Here is a 24,274-nt window from a genome sequence, read left to right as displayed (position 1 = left end):
ATGAGTAGCCACAGAAACCAGTAAGTTATAAGGCACTGAGGGAGGTGTGGGGTTGAGAGAGGGATAGTATACAGGTGATATGAAGGGGAAAGGGGAAAGTGGGGAGGTCAATACTGAAAGAGAAGGAAGAAGAAGGGATAAATATCACCAAGGTTGTCTGATGAAGCCCGTACTGGCTGGTTTTGTGTGTCAACTTGACACAAGCTGGAGTTATCACAGAGAAAGGAGTCTCCATTGAGGAAGTGCCTCCATGAGATCCAGCTGTAAAGCATTTTCTCAACTAGTGATCAAGGGGGAAGGGCTCCTTGTGGGTAGTGCCCTCCCTGGGCTGCTAGGCTTGGGTTCTATAAGAAAGCAAGCTGAGCAAGCCAGGGGAAGCAAGCCAGTAAGTAACAACCCGCTTACTGGGGAAGCAACCCAGTAAGTAACCTGGCCTCTGCATCAGCTCCTGCTTCCTGACCTGCTTGAGTTCCAGTCCTGACTTCCATTGGTGATGAACAGCAATGTGGAAGTGTAAGCTGAATGAACCCTTTCCTCCCCAACTTGCTTCTTGGTCATGATGTTTTGTGCAGGAATACAAACCCTGACTAAGACAAAGCCCCAAGGAATCATATTGTTTTATATTCACCTAAAATAATTACATACAATATGAGTGTATGCATGTGTGTGTATGTGTGTGTTAGAGAGAGAGACAGTGACAGAGGGGGGGCGTCTTAAATGAAGTTGTGCCATTTGGACTGACAATGTTCCTTACAAAACCTCCTTTTGAGTGCTTGATCAGTATAGTCTAAATGACTAATAGACCAAATTAAATGACCAAAACAATAGAGACCATTAATGTTGCCCTGCAATGCCTCTTTAAGAGGTTGACGGTAAGACCCAATGACTGAAGACATTGAACACTTAGGATACAGGACTTGGATTATTTGATCTGGTCTGAAAGCATCCTCCCTGAAGTCTAGTTTACATCGTATCATAAAGTCCCATGCAAGCTCCCAAGGGAAGGAAGCAATTACTAGTCCTACCCAGCTATAATACCTATAAACCACAACAATGACCAGCATAGCAAGATAGCCACAAGAGTGTATTAGTGGCACTCACATATTGGTGGTAACCAACAACTGTCTAAGTGGACTTTAAATTTGCCCAACAGAAGGGAAATCATGGCTAGTACTAGAAACCTAGCTTGGGTAATGAAGTTATGAATATTAGAAGAGAATCTACTATTGCCTCTTTGCTAGGCCAGCATAATTCTTTAACTGCATTGCAAATTGTATCCTTATAACCACAGATAAGTGTAGCTATCATCCCTCATCAAAGCAGCTTCTCTCTACAGAAAATAGATCAGTGGATGGTTGAGAGCCCGGCTCCAGGAGATATAGCTCCTATATTTATGGATCAGAGGACATTTCAGAAGGGAGTGTGCATGGCATGTGCAACAGTAAAAAAAAAAAAAAAGGCATCAATTTGAGAGTGGGGTAAATATGGGAGGGATTGTAAGGAAGAAAGAGAAAGAAGAAAGTGAATTCTATTAAAATATAAAAAGTTAACTTTTAAATCATTGGGCTGACTATAGGATGAGAGAAAAATTTTGCTACCAAAACCTCAGATAAGAGATGAAAATCTAGAATACACAAAGAACTAACTAAATAAATAAATAAAGTATCCAGTTAATAAGTGGGCTGGTAAACTGAATGCAGTTCTCAAAGAAATACAAATGGACAATAAATGATTGGGAGGAAAGATCGCATTCTTGGCCATCAGGGACAGGCCAGTGAGCTGCTTTGTGTCAATCCCACCAGGCCACAACACCAGCTATTATCCAGGAAACAAGTGAGAACACTTGCTGCGAAGGCCGTGGGAGGCCGTGGGAGGCCGTGGGAGGCCGAGCCCTTCACTCACGGGGGGGAGCAGGAACCGGTGCAGCCACCATGGAAATCAGTGGGAACTCTCTCAAAAAACAAAAGTAGAACTGCCTTAAGGCACAACTACCGCACTCCTTGGAGTTTTCTCAGTCAGCTTACCACAGGGACATCTACACATCCACGTCCATTGCTGTGATATTTACAGCAGCTAGGAAATGGAACCAGCGTCTGTGCCCATCCACAGACAAATGGATACGTGTGTGGTATGTATGTGTACCAATACAAATGTGGAAAACATTCACAATGGGGTTTATTCTGTCATAAAGAAAATAAAATCCTAATATGGGTGGTGATGTCACATGCCTTTAATCCCAGCACTTGGGAGGCAGAAATGTGTCTCTCTATAAGTTCAAGGCCAGCCTGGTCTACAGAATGAGTCCCAGGACAGCCAGGGCTACACAGAGTAACGCTGTTTCAAAAAATAAAGATAAAAAAAGAAAGAAAGAAAAAAGAAAAGAAAATCTAGACATCTGCAGAAAATGGAATTGGAAATAATTATGTCAACAAACAAAGTCATATGCACAAAGACAAATACTATATGCTTTTTTTCTCATGTAGGTCATAAAACTAGAAAGAGAATTTACTGGCTAGTCACAGGCTAAAGTCATGTGAGATGAGGGAACCTCAATTTTAAAAATGCCTTCATAAGACAAGGCTGCAAGCAAGTCTGTAGGGTATTTTCTTAATTAGTAATTGATGGGAGAGAGCCCAGCCCATTGCGGGTGATGCCATCCCTGGTCTGGTGATCTTCAATTCTATTTAAGAGAGGGGGAGAGGAAGGAAGGAGGGGAGGGAGGGAGGAAGAAAGGAGGGGAGGGAGGGAGGAAGAAAGGAGGGGAGGGAGGGAGGAAGAAAGGAGGAAGGAAGAAGAGGGAGGAAGGAAGGAGGAGAGGGAGGAAGGAGGGGAGGGGAAGGAGAGGGAGGAAGGAAGGAGAGAGAGGAAGGAAGGAGGGAGGAAGGAGGGGAGGGGAGGGAGGGAGGAAGGAGGGGAGGGGAGGGAGGGGGCAAGGAGGGGAGGGGAGGGGAGGGAGGGAGCAAGGAGGGGAGGGGAGGGAGGGAGCAAGGAGGAGAGGGGAGGGAGGGAGGAAGGAAGGAGGGGAGGGAGGAAGGAGGGGGGAGGGAGGAAGGAAGGAGGGGAGGGAGGAAGGAGGGGGGAGGGAGGAAGGAGGGGAGTGGAGGGAGGGAGGGAGGAAGGAAGGAGGGGAGGGAGGAAGGAGGGGAGTGGAGGGAGGGAGGGAGGAAGGAAGGAGGGGAGGGAGGAAGGAGGGGAGTAGAGGGAGGGAGGGAGGAAGGAGGGGAGGGAGGAAGGAGGAGAGGAAGGGAGGGAGGAAGGAAGGAAGAGAAGAAGGGAAGAAGGAAGGAAGGAAGGAAGGAAGGAAGGAAGGAAGGAAGGAAGGAAGGAAGGAAGGAAGGAACCAAGCAACCAAGCAGGCAGGCTGAGCAAGCCATGGGGAGCATGCCAGTGAGCAGCACCCCTCCATGGCCTCCTCTTTAGCTCCAGCCTCCAGGTTCCTGGCCTGTTTGAGGTCCTGTCCTGACCTCTTTCACTGATAAGCAGTGATATGGAAGTGTAAGCCAAATAAACCCTTCCCTCTCCAAGTTGCTTTGGTGTTTCATCCCAGCAATGATAACAAGGATAGAAATCATGTAGAGAGAGAGCTTGGAGCAGCTGCTGGGAGGAGGGTAGTGGGGGACATGTTACAAGAGAGCCCGAGGACTGTAGGGTAAGGAAGGGGAACAGCAGGGAGTTAGAGGGGTGTGGGGTAGGGAGAGTTTGGTACAAGAACAACAAATATATATGAAAATGTCATAATGAGATCCATTACTTTGTTATCTTAAATCTTTAAAATGCCCTCTTCCCTGCAAGCGAGCACTGACTGCATCCAGTGTTAAGCTAACAGAGTCTCCAGAGATGCTTCTCACGCACCCTGTGAGGGGTTGGTCCTGCTGGCTGCTATGGAAGAGCAGTCAGAAAGGAAAGGTCAAGGTACTATAGCCACCAAGGTTCCAGACATCTGGCTCTGTGATCAGCAAGGCTTGTCAAGGGGCCAGTGGAGTCTCCCCCAAGCCCATGACAGGCACAGCTGTCAGTGAACTCAGGGCTCCTCCTCCCATGTCCTTGCCCGCGTATGTTAGTAAGTGACAACAGCTTCCTTTAAAAGATAGCCACTCCCCTAGTGGAAAGGTGACCAACTAACTCAGCATAGCCTAGACTCAGGGCTTTGCCACAATGCAGGAGCTTGGGGACTAAAGCCAAGACAGCCATAAGCCAACTGGATGATGGCCTTTCTGTGGTCACAGTTCTTTGTCATTGTAGATAATGGCCTTACTTACACATGTATAGTCCAGTTAGGCCCAAAGTCACCTGTTTAGAATAAATGGGCACACTAAATTTGCTGCCTCGTCTGAGATGGCTGAACGAACACCCTCTCACCTTCCTATGTTCCCTGCCTTGCCTCCACTGACTGAACATTCTGGAACTCTCCTCTACCTTTTACGTCTCCATTGTACTTCCACAGTTATCCTCAGATCCTGGATGCTGGGACCCAGCAGTTCCCCACAAACTCATCATATGGATGGAAGCTGGCGAAGTCCCTGCCTTCTTACCTCCCATCCCCCACCCTCCTGACTCAACCATGGACCAGTCTTGTTCAGGTTCCACGTGAAGAAGCCACTCTCCTCATTTATTCTCCAAAAGTATCTGTAAATTTCTGCCTTGTCGAAATCACCATGTGTGTGTGCACGCATATGTATACGTGTGTGTGTGTGTGTGTGTGTGTGTGTGTGTGTGCATGAGTATGCACCTGTATTTTTATTCTATGCTATGTTGCAAGTTGTCAGAGAATAGGAGGAATGTGTTAGGTGTCAAGTTAGCCTCCATTCCAGGCGTGGCAAACAGGTTATCAATACTAAACCTCTCTCACACTCAGTGTCCAATTCCAGTTCATTCTGTTTGACTAAGGAAACATGAGGCAATTCTTACACCAGCCAAAACCAAGCAAGGATTGGCTGGCCAGTTCCTTGAAGAAGCTCATCAAGGAGCTGAATGGATACATAGATGCAGGGGCCATCTGACATGTTCAGAAGCAGCAGGGTCCCTCTGCTCTCTGTGGGAATTAACTTCCATCTGCTCTGTCTCTCCTTGCATTTGGACTACTGTTGAGAGCATACCATGATCTGGGTCATGTTAACCGGGATGGGGTTACATCAACCTTACTGTCTAGTTTGTGAGCCCCTAGAAAGTAGAGATGTGTTGTGATCATTGCAAATAGCGGTCCAAAGAAGTTCATATGTATTTTACTGTCAGAAAAGCCTGTTGTTTTAATTCTTGGAGTTAGGAAGGTCTATCTAAAAAAAAACACACAGACAGAGCCTCGTTCCTGCCGCAGAGGGGCAGACAGTGGCTGGAGGCAGATGGGCCTTTGATCATCAAAGTTGTCTTCACAGTGGAACAGATTTTAAGGTGGAATACTGCTGAGATCACATGTCACTTAAGAGACAAGTGTCACTGGAGTCTACATTTTGAGGTCCCCACCAGTTCCCATGCGCTAGGTCTCTGAATGCTGAACAATGCCCCCTCACTGTTACCCTTGGAAAAGCACAAACCAGAAGAGGAGGGGACTAGAGACCCTGGACAGGATAACTGTGACTCTCTGACCATCTGGTGTTTTCAAATCTGCTATACTACTTTCCAATACAGTGAATAATCAAAAATTGATCATACATTATTAGAATGTTAAAATGTTTGATCTAATTTCCTTAAATAGTTTAACATTTTGATATAGTTCTGCTATCATTTCTGAAAAAAAACTAAAAAATTGATTGTTACCTTCTTATACTACCTTAAACTCAAGTATAATTCCTATTAAATTTCCGGGGCCATTCGGGGACTGTTTAGTGTGGGTCTCTCTGTGCAGCAATTGTGTTTCTGGGGAAGGGAATGTCTAATGCTTATCACTAACAATGCAGAGAAGAGCTGACCTGCATACATTTCTTTCGGAGCAGCTGTCTGATTTTTTTTCAGCATCCTTTCCATGGAGTGAAGGTAACTGACCCCTCTGCTGGTCTGTCTGAGTGTCAGTCTACACAAAACATAGAGTTTTGGCCAATGCTGGCAGACTCAGGCAAGCCAAATGTTTAGCCATCATATCTGAGATGCTGTCAGGCAAATATAGATGTCTGCTTCAGTTCTCTAGATGGAGTCATGTTTTCACAACTTGCAGTCATGTAAACAAACTAAGAAACTGTGCCTATGCAAATTAAATATGTACATTAAGTTCTTCCATATTGTTTATACCAAACATCTGATTTTGTTTTGTGTTTGGGGTGTGTGCAGCACACGCGTATGTGCGTGGACATGTGAGTGTGTGTGTATGTATGTGTGTGTGTGTATGTGTGTGTGTATGTGTGTGTACGTGTGTGTGTATGTGTGTGTGTGAGTGTGTGTGTGTGTATGTGTGTGTATGTGTGTGTATGTGTGTGTGTATGTGTGTGTGTATGTGTGTGTGTGTGTGTATGTGTGTGTGTGTATGTGTGTGTGTGTATGTGTGTGTCTCGTGTGCAGCAAAGGAAGATGTTGGTGTCTTCTATCATGCTCTACCTTATTCCCTTTGAGACAGGTTCTCTCACTGAATATGAAGTTCATCTTCACATATTTATTTGTTTGTTTGTATTTATTTGTTTGTTGTTTATTTGTTTGTCCCTGTCCTCAACCCAACCCACCACCACCAGTGGGGCCACATCTGGCATTTTTCTATAAGTGCTTGGGTTCTGAACTCAGGACCTCAAGATTGTACATCAAGTGTGCACTTTTATTCACTGGGCCTTCTCTCTAGCCCATTTTTCTTTTCCTTTCTGTTGTTGTTGCTGCTGCTGCTGTCAGTGTCATTGTTGTTGTGTTTGCAGTGCCAGTTCCGTTTGATTTTATTTTGGACAGCACTGAGGACTGAACCCAGGGTCTCATGAATACTAGACAAATACTCTATCCTTGAGCTACACCACTAAACCTACACAAGGTATCCTCAAACACCTTTTCCCAGGGAACGAGAAGAGGCTAATGGTGTGTTTTGTGCAGATTTTAAAAGGGATGGTCACATCCAGTAACTGAATATTAAAGCAAAACCAACTGAGAGAGTATTCGGGCTTTCTTCCCGATAGAGCCTGAGACTCTTCGGGCAAGGGAATTGCTACTGGCTGCTGACCTTTCTTGGAGAAGAGACTGATCCAGAGGGCTTGGAGGTCTGGAGATCTGGGAGGTGGTAAATGAAGTTTCTGGGTGGAAATTGACTTCTCCTTGTGGACTGAGCAAGGGCTTTCTGGACTCACTTGGATCTAAACATGGCGGCGAGTGACTCCGTAAGACAATCCGTTCATCCGGCTCTCTGATGACCTGAATGAGAATGCGTTATTCTTAACTTATAGTTTGGGCTTTGATTTGCCTAATAATAGTGAGGGGCAGGCTAGGACAAGAGAGAAACTGAGGTAAGATAACAATATGTAGCCAGGGATCTCCTGTAAATAAAAGTGGTCTGGAAAGGTCAGGAGTTCAGGCCAGGGGTACACAGCCAAAGGGCTCTGCATATTAATGAGAAAGAACTGAACTTGCACTTGGAACTTTGATTTCTGAGGACACAGACTTTTGGTTCTGGGAAAGATCTGATTTTTAAACAAAGTGTATCTGTGCTGAACATACGCAAGCAGTATATACTTAATTTCTTCCATATACATCTCTTTCAGTGTGTAACATACTCGCTTTCAGCTGAGCAAACGGATTAAGCTTGAGGCCATGTGTACCACCTCACTGTAGAGAGGTATCTGATTGGAGAAAGGCAGCACGAGTCACTGGGGATAAAGTGAGAATCACTCTATAGAAACCCTTCTTGGTAATGGATCACACAGATGGAAGAGGGGGAGCAAGCTAGTGAACCCCACAGTGGAGCAGACAGTGGAGCCTGAGTACCAGTCTGTATAAGCCCTAGGTCAGCTATGCTGCCCTAACATGAGCACCACAGCTAGGGACATGCTCTCCCCACTAACTACATGGGGCCTGACACAGATGCTGGAAATAAATCATCTACTGATGCTGCTGATAAACGTACCTTTATGTTTGCCTCGAGGCTGTCAAGAGAAGTCGCTAGAAGAAAGAGGAAGAGGGTGAGGAGCTCATTATTACCACTTAGCCATAAAACTACTGACACATTCATCCCATAGCAGAATCAAGAGTTTAGACCATAAATGGATGGCAAAAGAACTAAAGCTCTCCCCTGTAAGTTTCAAGACACAACGAGTCTCCCCTGCGATTCTATAGGACCGTTCTGTCTTCCTGGGGTCCACGGTCTATTTGTATTTCCAGTGACAGTATAACTGGAAAGGGGTTGGGGGACAAACAGGCCATGGATCAGAAGTTCAAGAGCCTTACACAGCCTTAAAGAAAGAAAATTTATTTGCCCAGATGCGCAGAGCTTTGAAGAAGGCAATATGGGTCTGATAAGAAATATGGGTCTGCTCATGAGTCCTTGCTGATTTCTGGCTCTTGAGGATACTTGTCCAAGGTAAACGTGAACATAAAGTTGAGCCAATAGATACACATGAAGCACAATGAATCTATACCACAAATCACTGTCATTACCCTAAATGTCTGAGAGATAAGCAGACCTCACACTAGTGAGGCAAGGACGATTAGAAAGTAGTGGCCTAACATGTGTGAGACCCTAGTTCCAAAACAAAGCCAAATACTGCAGTACTAAATATTTTATTATTCTTAAAGTAATAAACACACATGGAGAAAGATGAAAAGCAAGTGGATCCCCCCTCCCACAGGTTTAATGACATTCTTTGAACTCCTGGTTCACCTTACAGCAGCAATTGTAATAAGAAATAAGGGCAGATTTTTAGAGCCTGACATGTTCCCTGCCTGAGCACACACATCTCTGTGTATGTGCATGGTCCTAGAACCCTGGCTCCCTAAGCCAGCCAGGGAATCAGCAGAGTCCTTTGCAGCTATAGAGTCCTTTGCACTATAGAGTCCTTTGCAGCTATAGGTATGAAGCTATCCTGAGGCCTAGGAAGCCCTGGGCACTCCCCTGTGCGGTGAGGTTAGAATTGTATCAGCATCGGTCTGCTTTTGACCACTTGTTTCTCAAAGGGCAATCTGTAACCCAACAGTGCAGACCACCCAGAAGCTTGTGAGAAAAGGACTCAGGCCCCACACCAACATAAAATCAACAGGCATGGCTTTCTTCTCTCACTGGCTGGAGATGGCCCAAACCCAGAGCTAGCTTGACAAGCCACAGGAATTCCAGGATCCAGTTCCGGAGATCTGAATGTATGCAGGTTGTGGCTCTGCTAACAGCTTGATGTGTAACTTGCACTGACACTGTAACCTCTGCAAACCTCCTCTCCTGCCAGGCAAAGACAAGACAAGTGTGGCATATGGGCGCCATCAGATGCAAGCCAGCACCAAGCTCGACCCTCTCTTCTACAAAAGGACATTTGCTGCTGCTCGCATTCTGTGTGACAGGGAAGATGGCTCTGCTTTTACCGGCTGCACCGGTGACCTTCAACAGCAGGGCTTAATCTCAGATGTGATGAAGCACTTTTCCTTCTTAGCCCCATGCTCTGTTTGAGCTCAGGGGTGATCACTGAATACTGGCCTGAGTTAGCATAGAACCCTCTTGAGTTAGAGGTCCCTTAAAGGCACAAACCATTAAGCCTAACACAGGGAACTCCAGTGTGAGGACATGGCAAGTCAGTCCTACCAGGAGTTAGCAGAGGGGACCATCGCTAGCCCTGTCCAGACACAGAACTCCCAGCAAGCTGCTATGACCTTCACTAGGGTCAGACTCACACATTCCAATCACTGTCAAACAATGTGTAGTCCAGAAACCTCAATGGGGGACAGGGATCCCTTCAGGACCTTTTACAAAACCTCCCAACTAAAGTTTGCATTCATAATTACACTAAGACATGATTTATTCCTCTCCATCTCATTCTCCCAGAGTCTAACAAAAGCCACCATGACATATCATCACAGTACTAGTATAATGGCTAGTGGCATCTCTGCTGGTGTACTCCATTTCACAATTACTCAATTTCAATTTCAAACATGCCAAATGTGGACAGCCATCTCCCACATCAACCAAAGCTCTTTAAAGTCCCCAAGTATCATTTACAAATGCATACAATCCCCAAGTCCACAGCACCAGAAGACAGTTAGCCACCTTAGCCTACCTGCTTTAGAGAGCTGGTTCCCTCCTAACTAACACAGAATATGGTCAGCAAGTGTCATGACCACCATGAGTCTCTTGTTCCTTCCCCTTAGAAAAAAAACAGCAAAACAAACAACATATTTGCTAACTGTCAGGGCTGCCTGGGCGGAGTTGACAGGAGGACAAGCTGCTGCCTGCTTTGCCAGCCTAGTCAGGGGCTGTAGTCACATGTGGTTAGTCACACCATCCAGCTCTGTCCCCTTTAAGAATCTGGGACAACTTGAAAACAAGCTGCTTCTTAGTTCTTTTGCCCCGTGGGAATGCCACAGCTAGAGAGACATTGAGAATCAAGCCCACAACTTCCAGTGTAACCTGTAGTTCCTCACAGTGAAAGATACGTAGTGGAATGCAAGGGTGTTCATTGGGGAATGTCGGTAACAAGGAACTCAAGTACCTCTTCTCTTTGAAAGATCAAAGTTGATTAACTTAGGTTTTCTTCTGGACTTCTGTGAATGGTGCTCCAAATTATTTTCACCAAAGGGGTTTCCACTGTCCACCTGAAAGTGAAGGGAACAGGTAAGATTCCTCACCTACAGTTGCTTGGATTACCTTCTTATTACCCAGGATGCCTTTCCACCTCAGTCAAAGAGAATCTCGGAAAATAATCTAATTCACAGTCTCCTAGCATGTTATATTTACTCCACAGAAGAAACTGTCCACCATCTCTTCTGAGGCTAGATATGAGGGTGTGTGTTAACTATGAGCACTGAGGACTGAAGAGAGACACAAGATACATTCTCATAACTGGTAATGATGAAAAAACAGAGCCCAAAGCATCTGCCTCCTGTGTGTTATGACTACAGGTGTGAGCCACCAATCCAGCTTGGAATCCTTTGAACTGGACAGAGTATTCTTGAAATCAAGAGATTGACCAGATTCTCTTCTAGTCTGCTGTCTAGATTCTTTTAAAACACAATAGCACTAACTACTCTTACTTAAAGTGACAGACCACATTTTTCAAAAACAAAATTGGTAAACACGATCTTTGAAAGCAGATCAAAATACTTGAAAAGGAGATTCTTCTGCAGCATAAAGCAAGACTTTAAAATTTTTGCTTATCATTGAGGCAAGCTACAATGCTAATTTTTATTGTATGTCAAGAAATAGACTGGTTTTCTCATTTAAAAAATTTAAAGGTGTACGAGTGTTTTGTTTGCATGTATGTCCATGTACCACATGTGTGTTGGTGCCCAAAGAAGCCAGAAGAGGATCTCAGGTACCCTGGAATTGGAGTAATAAACAGGAGCTGCTGTATGGGTGCTGGGAATTGAATCTGGGTCCTCGGGACAGTCACTGCTCTTAACTGCTGAGCCACCTCTTCAGACACAAGTTCTCTAAGTTTTAATGTCTCACATAAGATCAGGAAATCTAGGTAATCAAGTATGTAAAGTGACCTACAAACAACCTAAACATGTAATAAAAACTGTAATGAATTATTAAATAATTAAAATGTCAGCTTTTCACTCCCTAAGAAATCTAGCCAAATTTTTTTTAAGATTAATTAGTCCACAGTGTCAGGGACTGCTTCTTATAACCATTTACATGGAATAGAATAAGCTACATTGTCAAAAAAGGCAAGCTATCAATACTTCTATGGGGCCATGTTTAATGACAGGTTGCTACATTTTGCTAGGCATCTTTACCAAGATCTCCATAAAGAAACCAGCCACACAATATTTCTGTTTATGAATAGTTTTTGTAGATTACTCAGTCCAAATTTTCTAGCCAGAAAACTCAATCTACCTATAAGAAATCTACATCCAACCATCTCATCAGCAACTTGACTGAGACTTACCCCCAACTCACAGCCTCTATCAGATGCACAGTCATCATTTCTAGTGATTTTAAATAAAGATATTAATTTAGCATTTTGTCAATTGCTAATATTCTGAAGATAGTCACTAACTGGAATCTGTGGTGGAGATCACAAAGGATAATGAAAAATATTAACTTGAATGTATCTGTGGAAAACATTGAGGCTGTGTATACAGAAACTGAAGAAAATGAATCAAATTAATGATTTGTGGCTGGCGTGTTTGTGAGTGTGTGTGTGTGTGTGTGTGTGTGTATGTGTGTGTGTGTGTTGAGAGAGAGATAGAGAGAGGGAGAGAGGGAGAGAGAGAGGGAGGGAGAAAGAGAGAGGGAGAGGAGGAGGGAGGGAGGGAGAGAGGGAGGGAGGAAGGGAAGGAGGGAGGGAGGGAGAGAGAGACAGGGAGAGAGAGAGAGAGACACAGAGAGAGACAGAGAGACTCGGTAGCTTAAATTTTCCTGGACCTACTATGTAGCCCAAGCTATAGCCTCAAACTCATGATGATTCTCCTGCCTCAGCCTCCCAAGTGCAGGGATCACAAGGGCACATCACCACACCTACTTCAGATTTTTCAGCCAATGTGTAAACTCATCTTGGATGTCTCTATTTTATAATGCAGTAATTAGAAACAATCTCTCAAGACAATGAAGACTACAGTGACCAGTGACGCCCACTGTTTCCGGTGACTGAGGCTCAGAGCTTCTGAGTGAGACCAGCCATTGCTTCCTTCCCAGATCCCTATGCTGAAATCCTGTCCCTGATCAACATTCCGCTACTGAGCACCAATCTCACTGGGAAAGTGAAAAGTGTTTCTTATAAATGGAGAGAGCTTCAGTTTGAATTGATACACTCTCTCTCACCCAGCCTTGGACTGACATCTTCAATTCCTGGCAGCTCCCACTCTTCTGATTAACGGTGAGCTATCATCTACAGACGTCATACTCTATTAATAATGTTCAAAGTTTAAAAATGGGCTGATTGACATTCACTGAGAAAGTTCTCTCTGAAATGCCTTTATAGGCACTTCCTAACAATAATACTAGAAAATGAACATAATTCAATGACAGTTATTATTCATTTGAATTCTTTCTCCTCAGTTACCACTGCCCACTTGTTTGCATGGCTCAACAATTCTTTATCCCACTATTCTCCACATCCTCATGCAGGAAGTTACTCTGGAAAAAAAAAATACTTCAAGCTCACATGTCTAACCACAAATGGAGGCTTCCTTTCTCCCGGGAACTTGAAGCTTTTTCCATGGTTGCGCTGAGCTGGCCGATGGAGATGGAGACGCTGAGGGGAGGGTCCCCGGGACTGTGTGCCTTTGGGGAGTTGGTCAGAATTTTTCTCCTTTGGCTTCTTTTTCCTGTTATTTCCCTGGACTCGCTGTCCATGCGATTTCGAGAAAGACCTTTGCAATTTACACCTTTCTTCCTGAGAGCAGAAAATAAGCAAGGAAAGAAACAAACATCCGATGTTCTGCTTCATTTTGTTTTTCCAGTGTTGAGAATCAAACCTATGGCCTTGAGTTTGCTTGGAAGGCACTCTACCAGTGAGCTCTACCTCCAGTCAAAATATTTTTTTGATTAAAACAAAAAGATAATTAAGTCAAGACTATAACTGTAATTAGTTGAATATTTAAAAACTAAAGGGGGCTGGAGAGATGGCTCCAGAAGTTAAGAGCACTGACTGCTCTTCAAAAGGCCCTGAGTTCAATTCCCAGCAACCACATGGTAGCTCACAATCATTGGTAATGGGATCTGATGCCCTCTTCTGGTGTGTCTAAAGACAGCTACAGTGTACTCATATACATAAAATAAATACATCTATTTAATAAATAAATAAAAACTAGATAGAAGACTGCCTCAAATTTATAAAACAAACCCTTAAAGAAGGATATTTTTCTATTTAATCTATCATTTACTTTAACATAATTAGTATGGATAACTGACTAAAATCACATATTTTAAATAATAGCAGGGAGGCTGATTTGTATTAGGGGAAAATTTGAAAACAACAGCTACACACCAACATCACCCAAGCACAGGCAGATTATAGACCAGGAGAACTGTGGGAGGCACATGTATATCACATGGGTTCACTCATTTCTCTGAAAAGCAGCCAAGCATTGCTGTACGTACAGCAAGAAGAGCTTTTCTAATAGCTTAGGGAGGCTGTTTAGAATCAGGGTCTCACCAGATAGCCCAGAACTTGCCCTTCAACCTAGAAGCACATTTCCACCTCAGCATCCCAAGTGCTGGGATCATAGGTATGTGTCACCCCAACCAGCTTAAAGTGGTTGTAAAAATTAAAACTAACTATCATGGTGAATCAACAAGCATCTTCATTGAAATCCCACCTTAACTCAGAACAAGGACACTGCCAGGCTCCTTTTTTATTCTCCCAGCTGTTCTGTCTGGTATGTCCGTGGTGTTGGGGGGTGCTAGTGGTCTCATATTCTGGTTTTGACACCATCACTTAACCATCAGCATTGAACATCACATGAACATCACCATTCTGAACACACAGCAAACATACCTAACGTGACCGTCTAAGCAAATGGTCTGAACAAAAACTACCCAGGTTATTGTATGTTCAGTTTCATTTAAACTTCAGACTAACAGTCTTTAAATTGGGGTAGAAGTACGGGGGCGGGGTGGGCTCCTGCCATTTCTATCATAGCCCTCTTAATTATACTTACAGAAAAAAATCTGTTTTTACACGGGAACACACATTCTAGGATGGCTGTCCTTGTAGAAAACTCTAGTTTGGGAGCAATGCCCTAAAAATAAGGCAGCATAAAGAGAAACAAATAAAATTACTGGCAACAATTCGCTTGCCCATCTCATCTCCACTGGAAAGCTGCCAGCAACCCAAGCGTCCTGTTGTCAGCATACTTGGAAGACATTTTTTAAAACAAAATATAACAAGAGCTAAACCAGTGGTTCTCAGCCTGCGGGCTAAGGGGTCGCATCTCAGATATTTACAGAATGATTCATAACAGTGGCAAAATTGCAGTTATGAAGGAGCAAGGGAATAAACTCATGGCCGAGGGTCACCACAGCATGAGGAACTGTACTAAAGGGCCACATCATTAGGGAGTATGGGAACCACTGGGCTGAACACCTATGTAATGTATTCTCTGTACTGAGCTGAGGTTTATGCCAATGACGCATACTCCTAACTTGGAATACACGCAGACTCCTAACACAACCCTGTGATGTGGGTCCCAATACAATTTTCATGTGGGCAAGAGTGATCTCGGACACAGGCTGGCAGTGGCGAGGCTGGTCATTGGAGGCATCTGGGTGGCAGTGTCTATGCTATTAGCTACTCTATCTAAAATATGGGAACATGCAAATGAAATTAGTAAGGAGGAGGGGCAAACTTATATAAAGCATTTATATTTATCAGGCCTATTCTTAACTACTATATGTCTACTTTGGTATGGTGCTTTATCATCTCAATGACTGGTGAGATGATAAATGAGATAAATGAGATTAAAATGAGATAAAACAACAATGTATAGAAATACAGAGAGGAAAAAAAAAAACTGGGTTGGGGTGGTGCATGCCTTTAATCCCAGTACTTGGGAGGCAGAGGCAGGAGCATATCTGTGACTTCAAGACCCACCAGGCTACAGATCAAATTCTAGAACAGCCAAGACTACACAGGGAAACCCTGTCTCTAAAAACCAAAAAGAAAAAGAAAGGGCTAGAGAGATGGCTCAGTGGTTAAGAGCACTGTCTGCTCTTTTAGAGGTCCTGAGTTCAATTTCCAGCAACCACATGGTGGCTCACAACCATCTATAATGGGGTCCAACGCCCCCTGCTGGTGTGTCTGAAGACAGCTACAGTATACTCACATGCATTAAAAAAAAAATAAATATTTTTAAGAAACAGAAGAAAAGAAAAAGAGAAAAAGAAAGGAAGAGGAGAAAGAAAGAAAGAAAAATCTAATTGTTACTGAACTGATAAGAGAGAGCAATCAGGTAAGTGTTTTGCCTGACTCGCTCGTCCTCATTTTCTACAGTAGTAATAAAAACCAGGAAGAGTGAAATGAAAAACTCTAAGAGAATTAGCATCATGTTTGCGGCTAAGAACATAAACCTGATGCATAAGAATTCCCGCTCTGCCTCCCACCAGCTCTGTGAGCCCAGGTATAACCCTGATGTAAAGCACATTCCCCCCACTCGATGGGACGGAAACAGCAGTCCCCTCCTGGATGTCAGGTGACAGAACAAGCTATGCCTTGCTGTGAGCTCAGCACACAGCAGGCGTGAGCATCAACTGCCCCTGAAGCCTTAGCAATGGCTTCGATTTTGATTTGTGAGATGTTTCAGAGGAACTGAATCTATCAATCGTTTTAACAATTGTCGATGGAGTTTTATAAAGTCAGTTGCAGGAACTGGTTTTTTTCATCTGGTGCATGAGGGTATTCCAATGCATTTTAAAGCTAATAAATCACCTCCATTTATAAATAACTACAAATACGACTTTTTACATCATAGTCTTTCTATTTGTGCCCAGAGAACTCAGCACATGACACCTGGGGACAGAATAAGTGTTTCTCCTTGTTTGGTTTTGAAGGTGACCTTTACTTAACTGGGAATTTGAGGAAAACAAAGTTAATCTAAGGGTTTCCTCAGGCTGGCTCCCCTGAACTTTTATTCCCTGTGACACTGGTGACATGTCAAATAACTTAAAGCAATAAAGGCAAGCATCTCACAGGAACCCCAGGCTTAGGTTACACACAAAGATGATGCTGAAAGAAGAAAAAAGTGGTTTCCAGACTATTCGCCAAACCCTGAAAGATTACAGGGAGGGCATAAAGTTACAGGCATTCATAATTCTGATTAGGACAAGGTTTGATGTCTATGTTTAGAGTATCAGTCATCAGAAGCATTGCAGGAATCAAAGATTTTCTGATTACACAGTCTGAACAGTCCTGGGACAGAATGGGGCCAGTGACATCTCACTAAATTATAACAATTGCAATCCATAGTATAGAAACAGAAAGCTTAAGTAGTAGTTGTGCTTTTTACAATCCCCAAAGATGTGGCCCTTTAGGTGGATGTCATCCAAGAGCATAAAAATCCACTTAAAAAGACGTGGTTGCTTCAAAGATAGAAATCATAGACCATAAAATCAAGATGACTGTGTTGAATTTAAGTTCCAATAAATGCCTCCAAATAGATTTCCAATTGACTATCTGCTGCACCACTCGTGGTTCCCCAATGATTCCAGCCTCTAACAGTTCTCCTATGATAAAGAGAACAGAGTATCAGCTTTGGCTAATTTGAAAATTGTTAGGAAGAGAATGTCTAAAAATGTACAAGGTTACCTGGAGGTGGTGGCACACATTTTTAATCCCAGCACTTGGGAGGCAGAAGCACGTGGATCTCTGTGAGTTCAATGCCAGACTGGTCTACAGAGCTAGTTCCAGAACAGCTAAGGCTACACAGAGAAACCCTCTTTAAAAAATTGTAAAAAGTTGAAGGCATAAGACAAATGTAAGATAGCCAGGAGCCATCCTCACTAAGATCTCAATGCCAAGAGTTCTTGATACCAGGAGCCATCCCCACCTAGATCTTGATGCCAGGAGATCTTGATACCAGGAGTCATTCCCACTTAGATCTCAATGCCAGGAGCCATTCTTACTTAGATCTCAAAACCCCCTCCTTTGGAATCTCACCTGTGGATAGGTTACTATAGCAACTCCTTTCTACTCCACCTCCTCATGACCCACCTTTATCATGCCAAAATTCCAGCAGCAATAACTAGCCTTTCTCAGAAATTCTGAGAAACTATTTCTGAGAAATGATTCCAACCCCGAGATTGTTCCCCTTTACGCCTCCCAAACCTTGTGAGCTTCCCTTTAAATTGGCTTGTGTAAAAAATAAAATTTGACAGCTTGATCAGAATACAGACTTGCTGTCCATCTCTAGCGTCTCTTGTCTCTCGCCTTTCCCTAGGTAGTTCCCGGGACCCTGCTGGGTCCTGTGGGTCAGGACATAAGATAATATTATTGCTGTCATCACTCTAATTACTGATAACAGCTATGACCAAACAGATCTTTCCGTCATCTGCAATAAATAGTAGTTGAAAGAGGATGTTCTAGGACATCATGTGACAACTGGATAGGTGAATGATACAGCTTAGTTAGATAATAAAACTCTCAGTTCTTAGATCAATAGTAGAAATTGGTATAGTTTGGTGTCATGAGCTGGGCATCTGACCATGGACGAAAACAGAACCGAGGAAACTAAGCAAGAAAAGCTACCTGCCCAAGGCCAACCCTGCCAGGAATGAAATGTTCACTCTCCAAGAACTTTTCTTCCTGTAGAAGCCCCTGTGGGAGGGTCACTCACTGGAAACCAAATAGCCGTCTTCATGAGCACCTCCCTCTGCATGCCAAGGTGTGAGGGGGTCAGCTTGGGCTCAGGGAACAGGAAATCTCGGGTGTTTTTTTCATAGTAGGCCAACTCTTCCCACGCTAGAACAAAAAGAAAAAGGGAATAAGTTAATGTCTTCTACACCTCTCAACTTTAAGAAAACAGATGCTCAGATGGTGTGCTAGCTATCTTATATCAACTTGACATGATCTATAGTCACCTCAGAGGAGGGACCTTCCATTGAGAAAATGCCTCCTTGAGATCATGCTACAATAGACTGTACCCTCAAACTATGAGCCCAATTAAACCCTTCCCTCCTTAGGTTGCTTTTGTCAGGATATTTTGTCAAAGAAACAAGAAAAGCAACTAAGACAGAATATTGGATGGTTGCTACCATAAACCTGATTATGTGGTTCTTGGGTTTTAAAAACTAGTTTGGGCCGGGCGGTGGTGGTGCATGCCTGTAATCCCAGCACTCTGGGAGGCAGAGGCAGGCGGATTTCTGAGTTCGAGGCCAGCCTGGTCTACAGAGTGAGTTCCAGGACAGCCAGGGCTATGCAGAGAAACCCTGTCTCAAAAAAACCAAATCCAAAAAAAAAAAAAAAATAAAAACAAAACAAACAAACAAAAAAACAAACAAAAAAACTAGTTTGCAGGATAAATGAAGAAGTTTGGAAATTCGGACGAGAAACTCTTGGATACTGTAAGCATAGCCTAAAGGACCATTTACCAAAAATGCTAAAAGAAAGACAAACAGTGGAGGCCCAACCTATGAAGTTCCAGACAGCAACAAGGCCTCTATCAGGAACTGGAAGATGGCCATGCATGCGATCATTTGAACAAGACTCTAGTTTCATTCTGCACTTACCCTGAGAACTTGAGTGAATTTTAATTCAAAGGTAATAGACTACTTAATTTTGTGGCAGAAATGTCGAGACAAGTGAAGATTCAGGTGGTTGGTGAGAAAGCACTTGTAATCCCTAAAGGGACGATTGTCACTGAGGAGAAACCTCCTGTACTACCTTGGGACAACAGGAAGGGTGCCCTAAGCTCAAAACTCCACCCCCTGAAAGATTTGTCTTATGAAGGTTCAACCGTAATTGAAGGAAGAAAGTCAGAAGTGAAAATGGTCCCCTTCTCCTTGAAAGCACCTGGCTAGGAAAGTGCTTCCTGGGGTGTGACATTTAACATTGACACAGCTGTAGTCCCAGGGGACCACGCTTTGCCTTGGGCTGGCAGTGGTACTTGGAAACGTCATCTACGTGCTACTGCTTCTTGAGTCATGAAAGATGCAAGCAAGACTAAAGGTGTCATGAACTCCTGCTCCATACTTTGTAGAACAGCTGAGACCAGTAAAGGTGTGGCCAGGTCAGAGTCTTTTTAGGGAAGCCCTAAGAGGCCACTATGCCAAGCTGTGAAGGAGAAGCTACAGAATGTGAAGCTTAGGTTCTAATGCAAACCCAAAGATGCTGGAGAGGCCATGACTGTAAGGCATCAACCAAACAAAGGGTTGTTGTGGGCATGGAGTAGAATCAAATACACAGAAAAAAAGGTGTGTATAATACAGGTTGCACATCTCGAGGCATGTGGGTATCTGTGACCTGTGGAGCACAGTCAGTTCCATCATGAGCCCTGATGTTGGACATGGAGCTTCAGGCCTTGATGTTTTCCATGCTGGTTGGTTTCTCTTTGCTCATTCCTTCTCATACTCTGATCCCTCCACTTTTAGAATGGGGATGATAATTTGGGGCCATTCTATGGTGGAACTACACAGCACCCACACAACCATAGCATATAGTCACACAGATACACACATATATGCAAATAAAAAATCTTTTAAAGTGATGTGTTTGGAGGACTGGAGAGATGGCTCAGTAGTTAAGAGTTCTGGTTACTCTTCTAGAGGTCCTGAGTTCAATTCCCAGCAACCACAAGGTAGTTCTCGACCTTCTATAATGAGGTCTGACGCCCTCTTCTGTTGTACAGGCATAGCTGCAGATAAGGTACTCATAATCATATAATATATTAAAAAATCAACCTTTTTAAAAGAATATTTGGATATCAAGTTGACTGGAATGGAGTTGTGATGGTTAATCTCTATTGTCACCTTAATGAGACAAAATTATCTGGGAGACTGGCATCTGGGCATGTCAGAGAGGTTATGATCTTGTTTAGGTTAACTGAGTAGTAAGATTTACAGACTGTGGTTGGCACTACTCCCTGGGCTAGGATCCTGGGCTATGTAAAAAGAAGAAAGTAAGTTGAATACAAGCATTTACCACTGTGTTTCTTGACTATAGATACAATGTAACCAGCTAACCCTGTGACTTCCCCTCGATGATAGACTATAACCTTGAATTATATGCCCCAATAAATCATTCCTTCCTGGGTTGCTTTTATAAGAGATTTTATCACAGAAAAGTAACTAAGATAATAATAAAATGGGATAAGTTTAAAAGTCTAGAAAAATACACTGTAAACTGTCATAAAATATCTATCAGGAATTGTTAATGAGTGGGCTCTACTTACTTTTAGTCTATATAATCATGTTAGTTGAAAATTTTTTCAATATATAGATGCTGGGTATTTTTTAATTAGAACAAAATTAAGTAATACCAAAATAAACATGACCCTATTCTATTAACTTGCCAATTCACAGGGTTATATGTTTAAACATAAAATTGGGTCAAACAAGAAAAAAAATTATGGAAAAAAACTCAATGGCCTGGTTTTAGCCTGTCCCCCTTTTTTCTTCATTCACTGAGCATTTCTGAATAGCAGGTAGGAGGCAGTGCTCTGGACTGTCTACCAAAACAAGCAATTCCTGAACAGACGGCCTCATACTTTTTTATTCAAGTATCTAGCTCTAGATTCACACCATGATCTGTAGCTACTGGTATCTATGTGCCTGTTTATCCCTAGATTGACACCACAACACTAAAATTATGTAAATCTAGGGACACCTAGATTCACAGAGTAACACTCAGTGCTTGTGGGTCCCCATAGTCACCCCACACATGTAAGGACTCATCTCCGGATTCACACTGGAGTAGTCAGCAGTCACACCTAGACTCAAACTAGAACATCTGTGTGCATGTTCACAGCACTTGTCCCCACATTCACACCACCATATTCAAGAACCTGTATATAGATTCAGACTACCATATTTGAGCATCTATGTATAGATTCAGACCATAATATGCAAGTGCCTATCCCCAATTCACACTGTAATACCCAAGTGTTTGTTGCTAGATTCACACTGCAACAATACAAGAGCTCACCCCTATATTCTTAAGAGTGTAGAGTTCTTATCTGTTTCCAGGGCTACCTTTGCAAAGAAAAACAACAACAAAACAAGAAGCAAATGCCTAGCTCTAGACTCCTCTCCTGGGCCCCTGGCCTACCCCAGGGATATCTAGTTATGGACAGATCCACAACCTTCATGGAAAGCCCCTACTCAACCCTTCCCCTTTAGCAGAGACATCTACCCAGATCACCACTCTTTTCTCAGTAACTCTCCGGTAAAAAGAAAATTCACTTGAGAAAATATCTACATGGTGCAATGAAAGATTTTTATATATTATATATTATATATTGATCATAACTGATAAAGACTTAAATAAATATAAATTTATAGCAAAGGAAATGCTTGCATCCAAACCTCATTCTGCAAGCAATCAAAAACAATGAGGAAGCCAGGCAGTGGTGCCACACACCAGGAAGTGGTGTCACACACCTTTAAGGGTAACACTTGGGAGGCAGAGGCAGGTAAATCTCTGAGTACAAGGCCAGTCTGGTCTACAAAGTGAGTTCTAGGACAGCCAGGGCTACACAGAGAAACCCTGTGTTAACAAAACAAGCAAACAAACAAACAAACAAAAAAAACAATGACCATGGCCAGAAGGAAAATAAAAACAAAAACAAATCATAATATAGGAAAAATTGAAACTTTTGACACATCATATCTAAATATAAGTGGTCACAATATGATAAAACATTTCTAAACACATTAATATACAACCCAAAAGTCATAAATTCAAATGATAATACCATGCTTAGCCAAAGTAGGAGAAACAAGCATGCTCAACTCTGTCAAATGAGCAGAATACCATTAGAAATGGTCATAAATATAACTGAAATTCTGTTCCCATTCATTCTTTCAGGATGAAATTGTTAGTTCAGAAGCGTGTTTGTTGGCATATTACCTGGAGACACTAGCTGTACTAATTCAAACCTGGTTAGGAAGCCTAAGAAAGAAGAAAATGAGATTTTAATATTTAATTTTAATATTTCAGAGAATTAAATGTTAAATTAAAACCACCATATCTCATTTAGACTACTGGCAATAACAGTTTATCTAGCCCTCTGTATTCACAGGCTCCCTAAATGGAGATTCTACAATGATCTTTAAAACCACCTACAGACAGAAAACATTTAAAAAGTAATTGCATCTGTACTAACATATATATGCCTTTATCATTATTCTCTGAACAATGCAGAACAACTACTTCATACAAAATTTATAGTATATAATATAGAGATAGTGCAAATTATATGGGACATACACACCGAGACACATACACTCACACATAGGTTATAAGCAAATTCTATGTCATTTTACTTATAGTTCTTGAACACCTATGTATTTTGGTATGTGCGGAGGTCCTGGAACCATTTTCTCAAGGACACCACAGGACAAGTATAATTTAAACTAAGTGCCATAGTAACAATGAAACAGGTTTTGATAAAACCTGTTTGGGGAGTGAAGCAAAGACGAGGGAGCTACAGTGTTCACATTTTATGTGATATTTTGTCTCTTAAAAGTATCTCAGGGGCTGGAGAGATGGCTGTGTCAAGAGAGCACATTACTCTTGCAGGGGACACAAGTTCTCTTCTTAGGCTCCCATGTTAGGCAGCTAAAGGGTGCCTGTAACTCCAGATCCAGAGAATCTGATCCCCTCTCCTGCCTTTGTGGGCACCTATGCACACACATGGCACACAGACACATATAAATAAAAGTATGTATATTCATAAAGTACTATAATAGCAATATATTTCCCATTTTAAAGCTTGAAACCCAAGTATCATTCATCAACACAAAGTTGAGCTTGCCTAAAAAGCATGCTATTTGACTCTACAAATGTGACATAAATATTACTATGTCCCTTAAGATTAAAATATTTTTAAAGATGTTGTCTAAAACATCTGTAAAGACCAGACTAAAACCTAAATCTTAACCAGGAGGATGGGTGACAGCAAGGTAAAGCATGTGTCACTCAAGTCTGATGATGTGAATGAAATCCTCAGGACCCACACAAGCAAGAGATAGCCAACTCCTAAAAGGTATCCTTTGATTTCTACATGTGTACCCATACTCACATCACACACACACACACACACACACACACACACACACACACACACACACACACAGGATAGCTAAAGCAATCCTGAGCAAAAAGCACACTGCTGGAGATATGGCAATGCCTGATTCAAGTCATAGCACAGAGCTCCAGGAATAAAAGCAACATGGTACTGACAGAGAGGCCCATGTCAACCAATGCAGTAGAACTGAGTGTCTAGGAACCAGAATACATACAGGAGAAGGCAACTTCTTCAACAAATGGTGCTGGAAAAATGAGAGAACCACTGATAGAGAATGGAGCTCTAGCCTTACCTCTCGTCCTGTAGGAAACAAACAATTAGAAAGAATCCAAAGCTCTTAACATGAGAGTGAGACTGTAAGGGGAAATACCTTAAGATATAGCGAAAGGCAAAAAGTTTCTGGAAGTGACACCAACAGCTCAAGAAGTGATACCAAGAACTGACAGCTGGGATTGCCTGAAATCAAGTCTTCTGCATAGCAAGGGAAATAGGG

General features: G+C 42.7%; 1 protein-coding gene across 1 annotated transcript in view; it reads right to left on the bottom strand.

Moving 5' to 3' along the window:
• Spata6l (spermatogenesis associated 6 like) overlaps nucleotides 1-24,274 on the bottom strand; it is a 38,260-nt gene that overhangs the window by 6,915 nt on the left and 7,071 nt on the right. Inside the window, exons 4-10 of the mRNA XM_052187672.1 lie at nucleotides 22,602-22,643; nucleotides 18,373-18,497; nucleotides 14,704-14,784; nucleotides 13,206-13,436; nucleotides 10,587-10,689; nucleotides 8,024-8,058; nucleotides 7,127-7,314 (exon numbers count right to left, since the gene is read on the bottom strand). Of these exons, the coding sequence (XP_052043632.1) occupies nucleotides 7,127-7,314; nucleotides 8,024-8,058; nucleotides 10,587-10,689; nucleotides 13,206-13,436; nucleotides 14,704-14,784; nucleotides 18,373-18,497; nucleotides 22,602-22,643 (805 nt within the window). The remainder of the gene's footprint in view (nucleotides 1-7,126; nucleotides 7,315-8,023; nucleotides 8,059-10,586; nucleotides 10,690-13,205; nucleotides 13,437-14,703; nucleotides 14,785-18,372; nucleotides 18,498-22,601; nucleotides 22,644-24,274) is intronic.

The sequence above is a fragment of the Apodemus sylvaticus genome, chromosome 1 (genome assembly GCF_947179515.1).
Source record: "Apodemus sylvaticus chromosome 1, mApoSyl1.1, whole genome shotgun sequence".
Classification (NCBI taxonomy): Eukaryota; Metazoa; Chordata; class Mammalia; order Rodentia; family Muridae; genus Apodemus; species Apodemus sylvaticus.
This window is presented reverse-complemented; position numbering and strand designations above follow the sequence as displayed.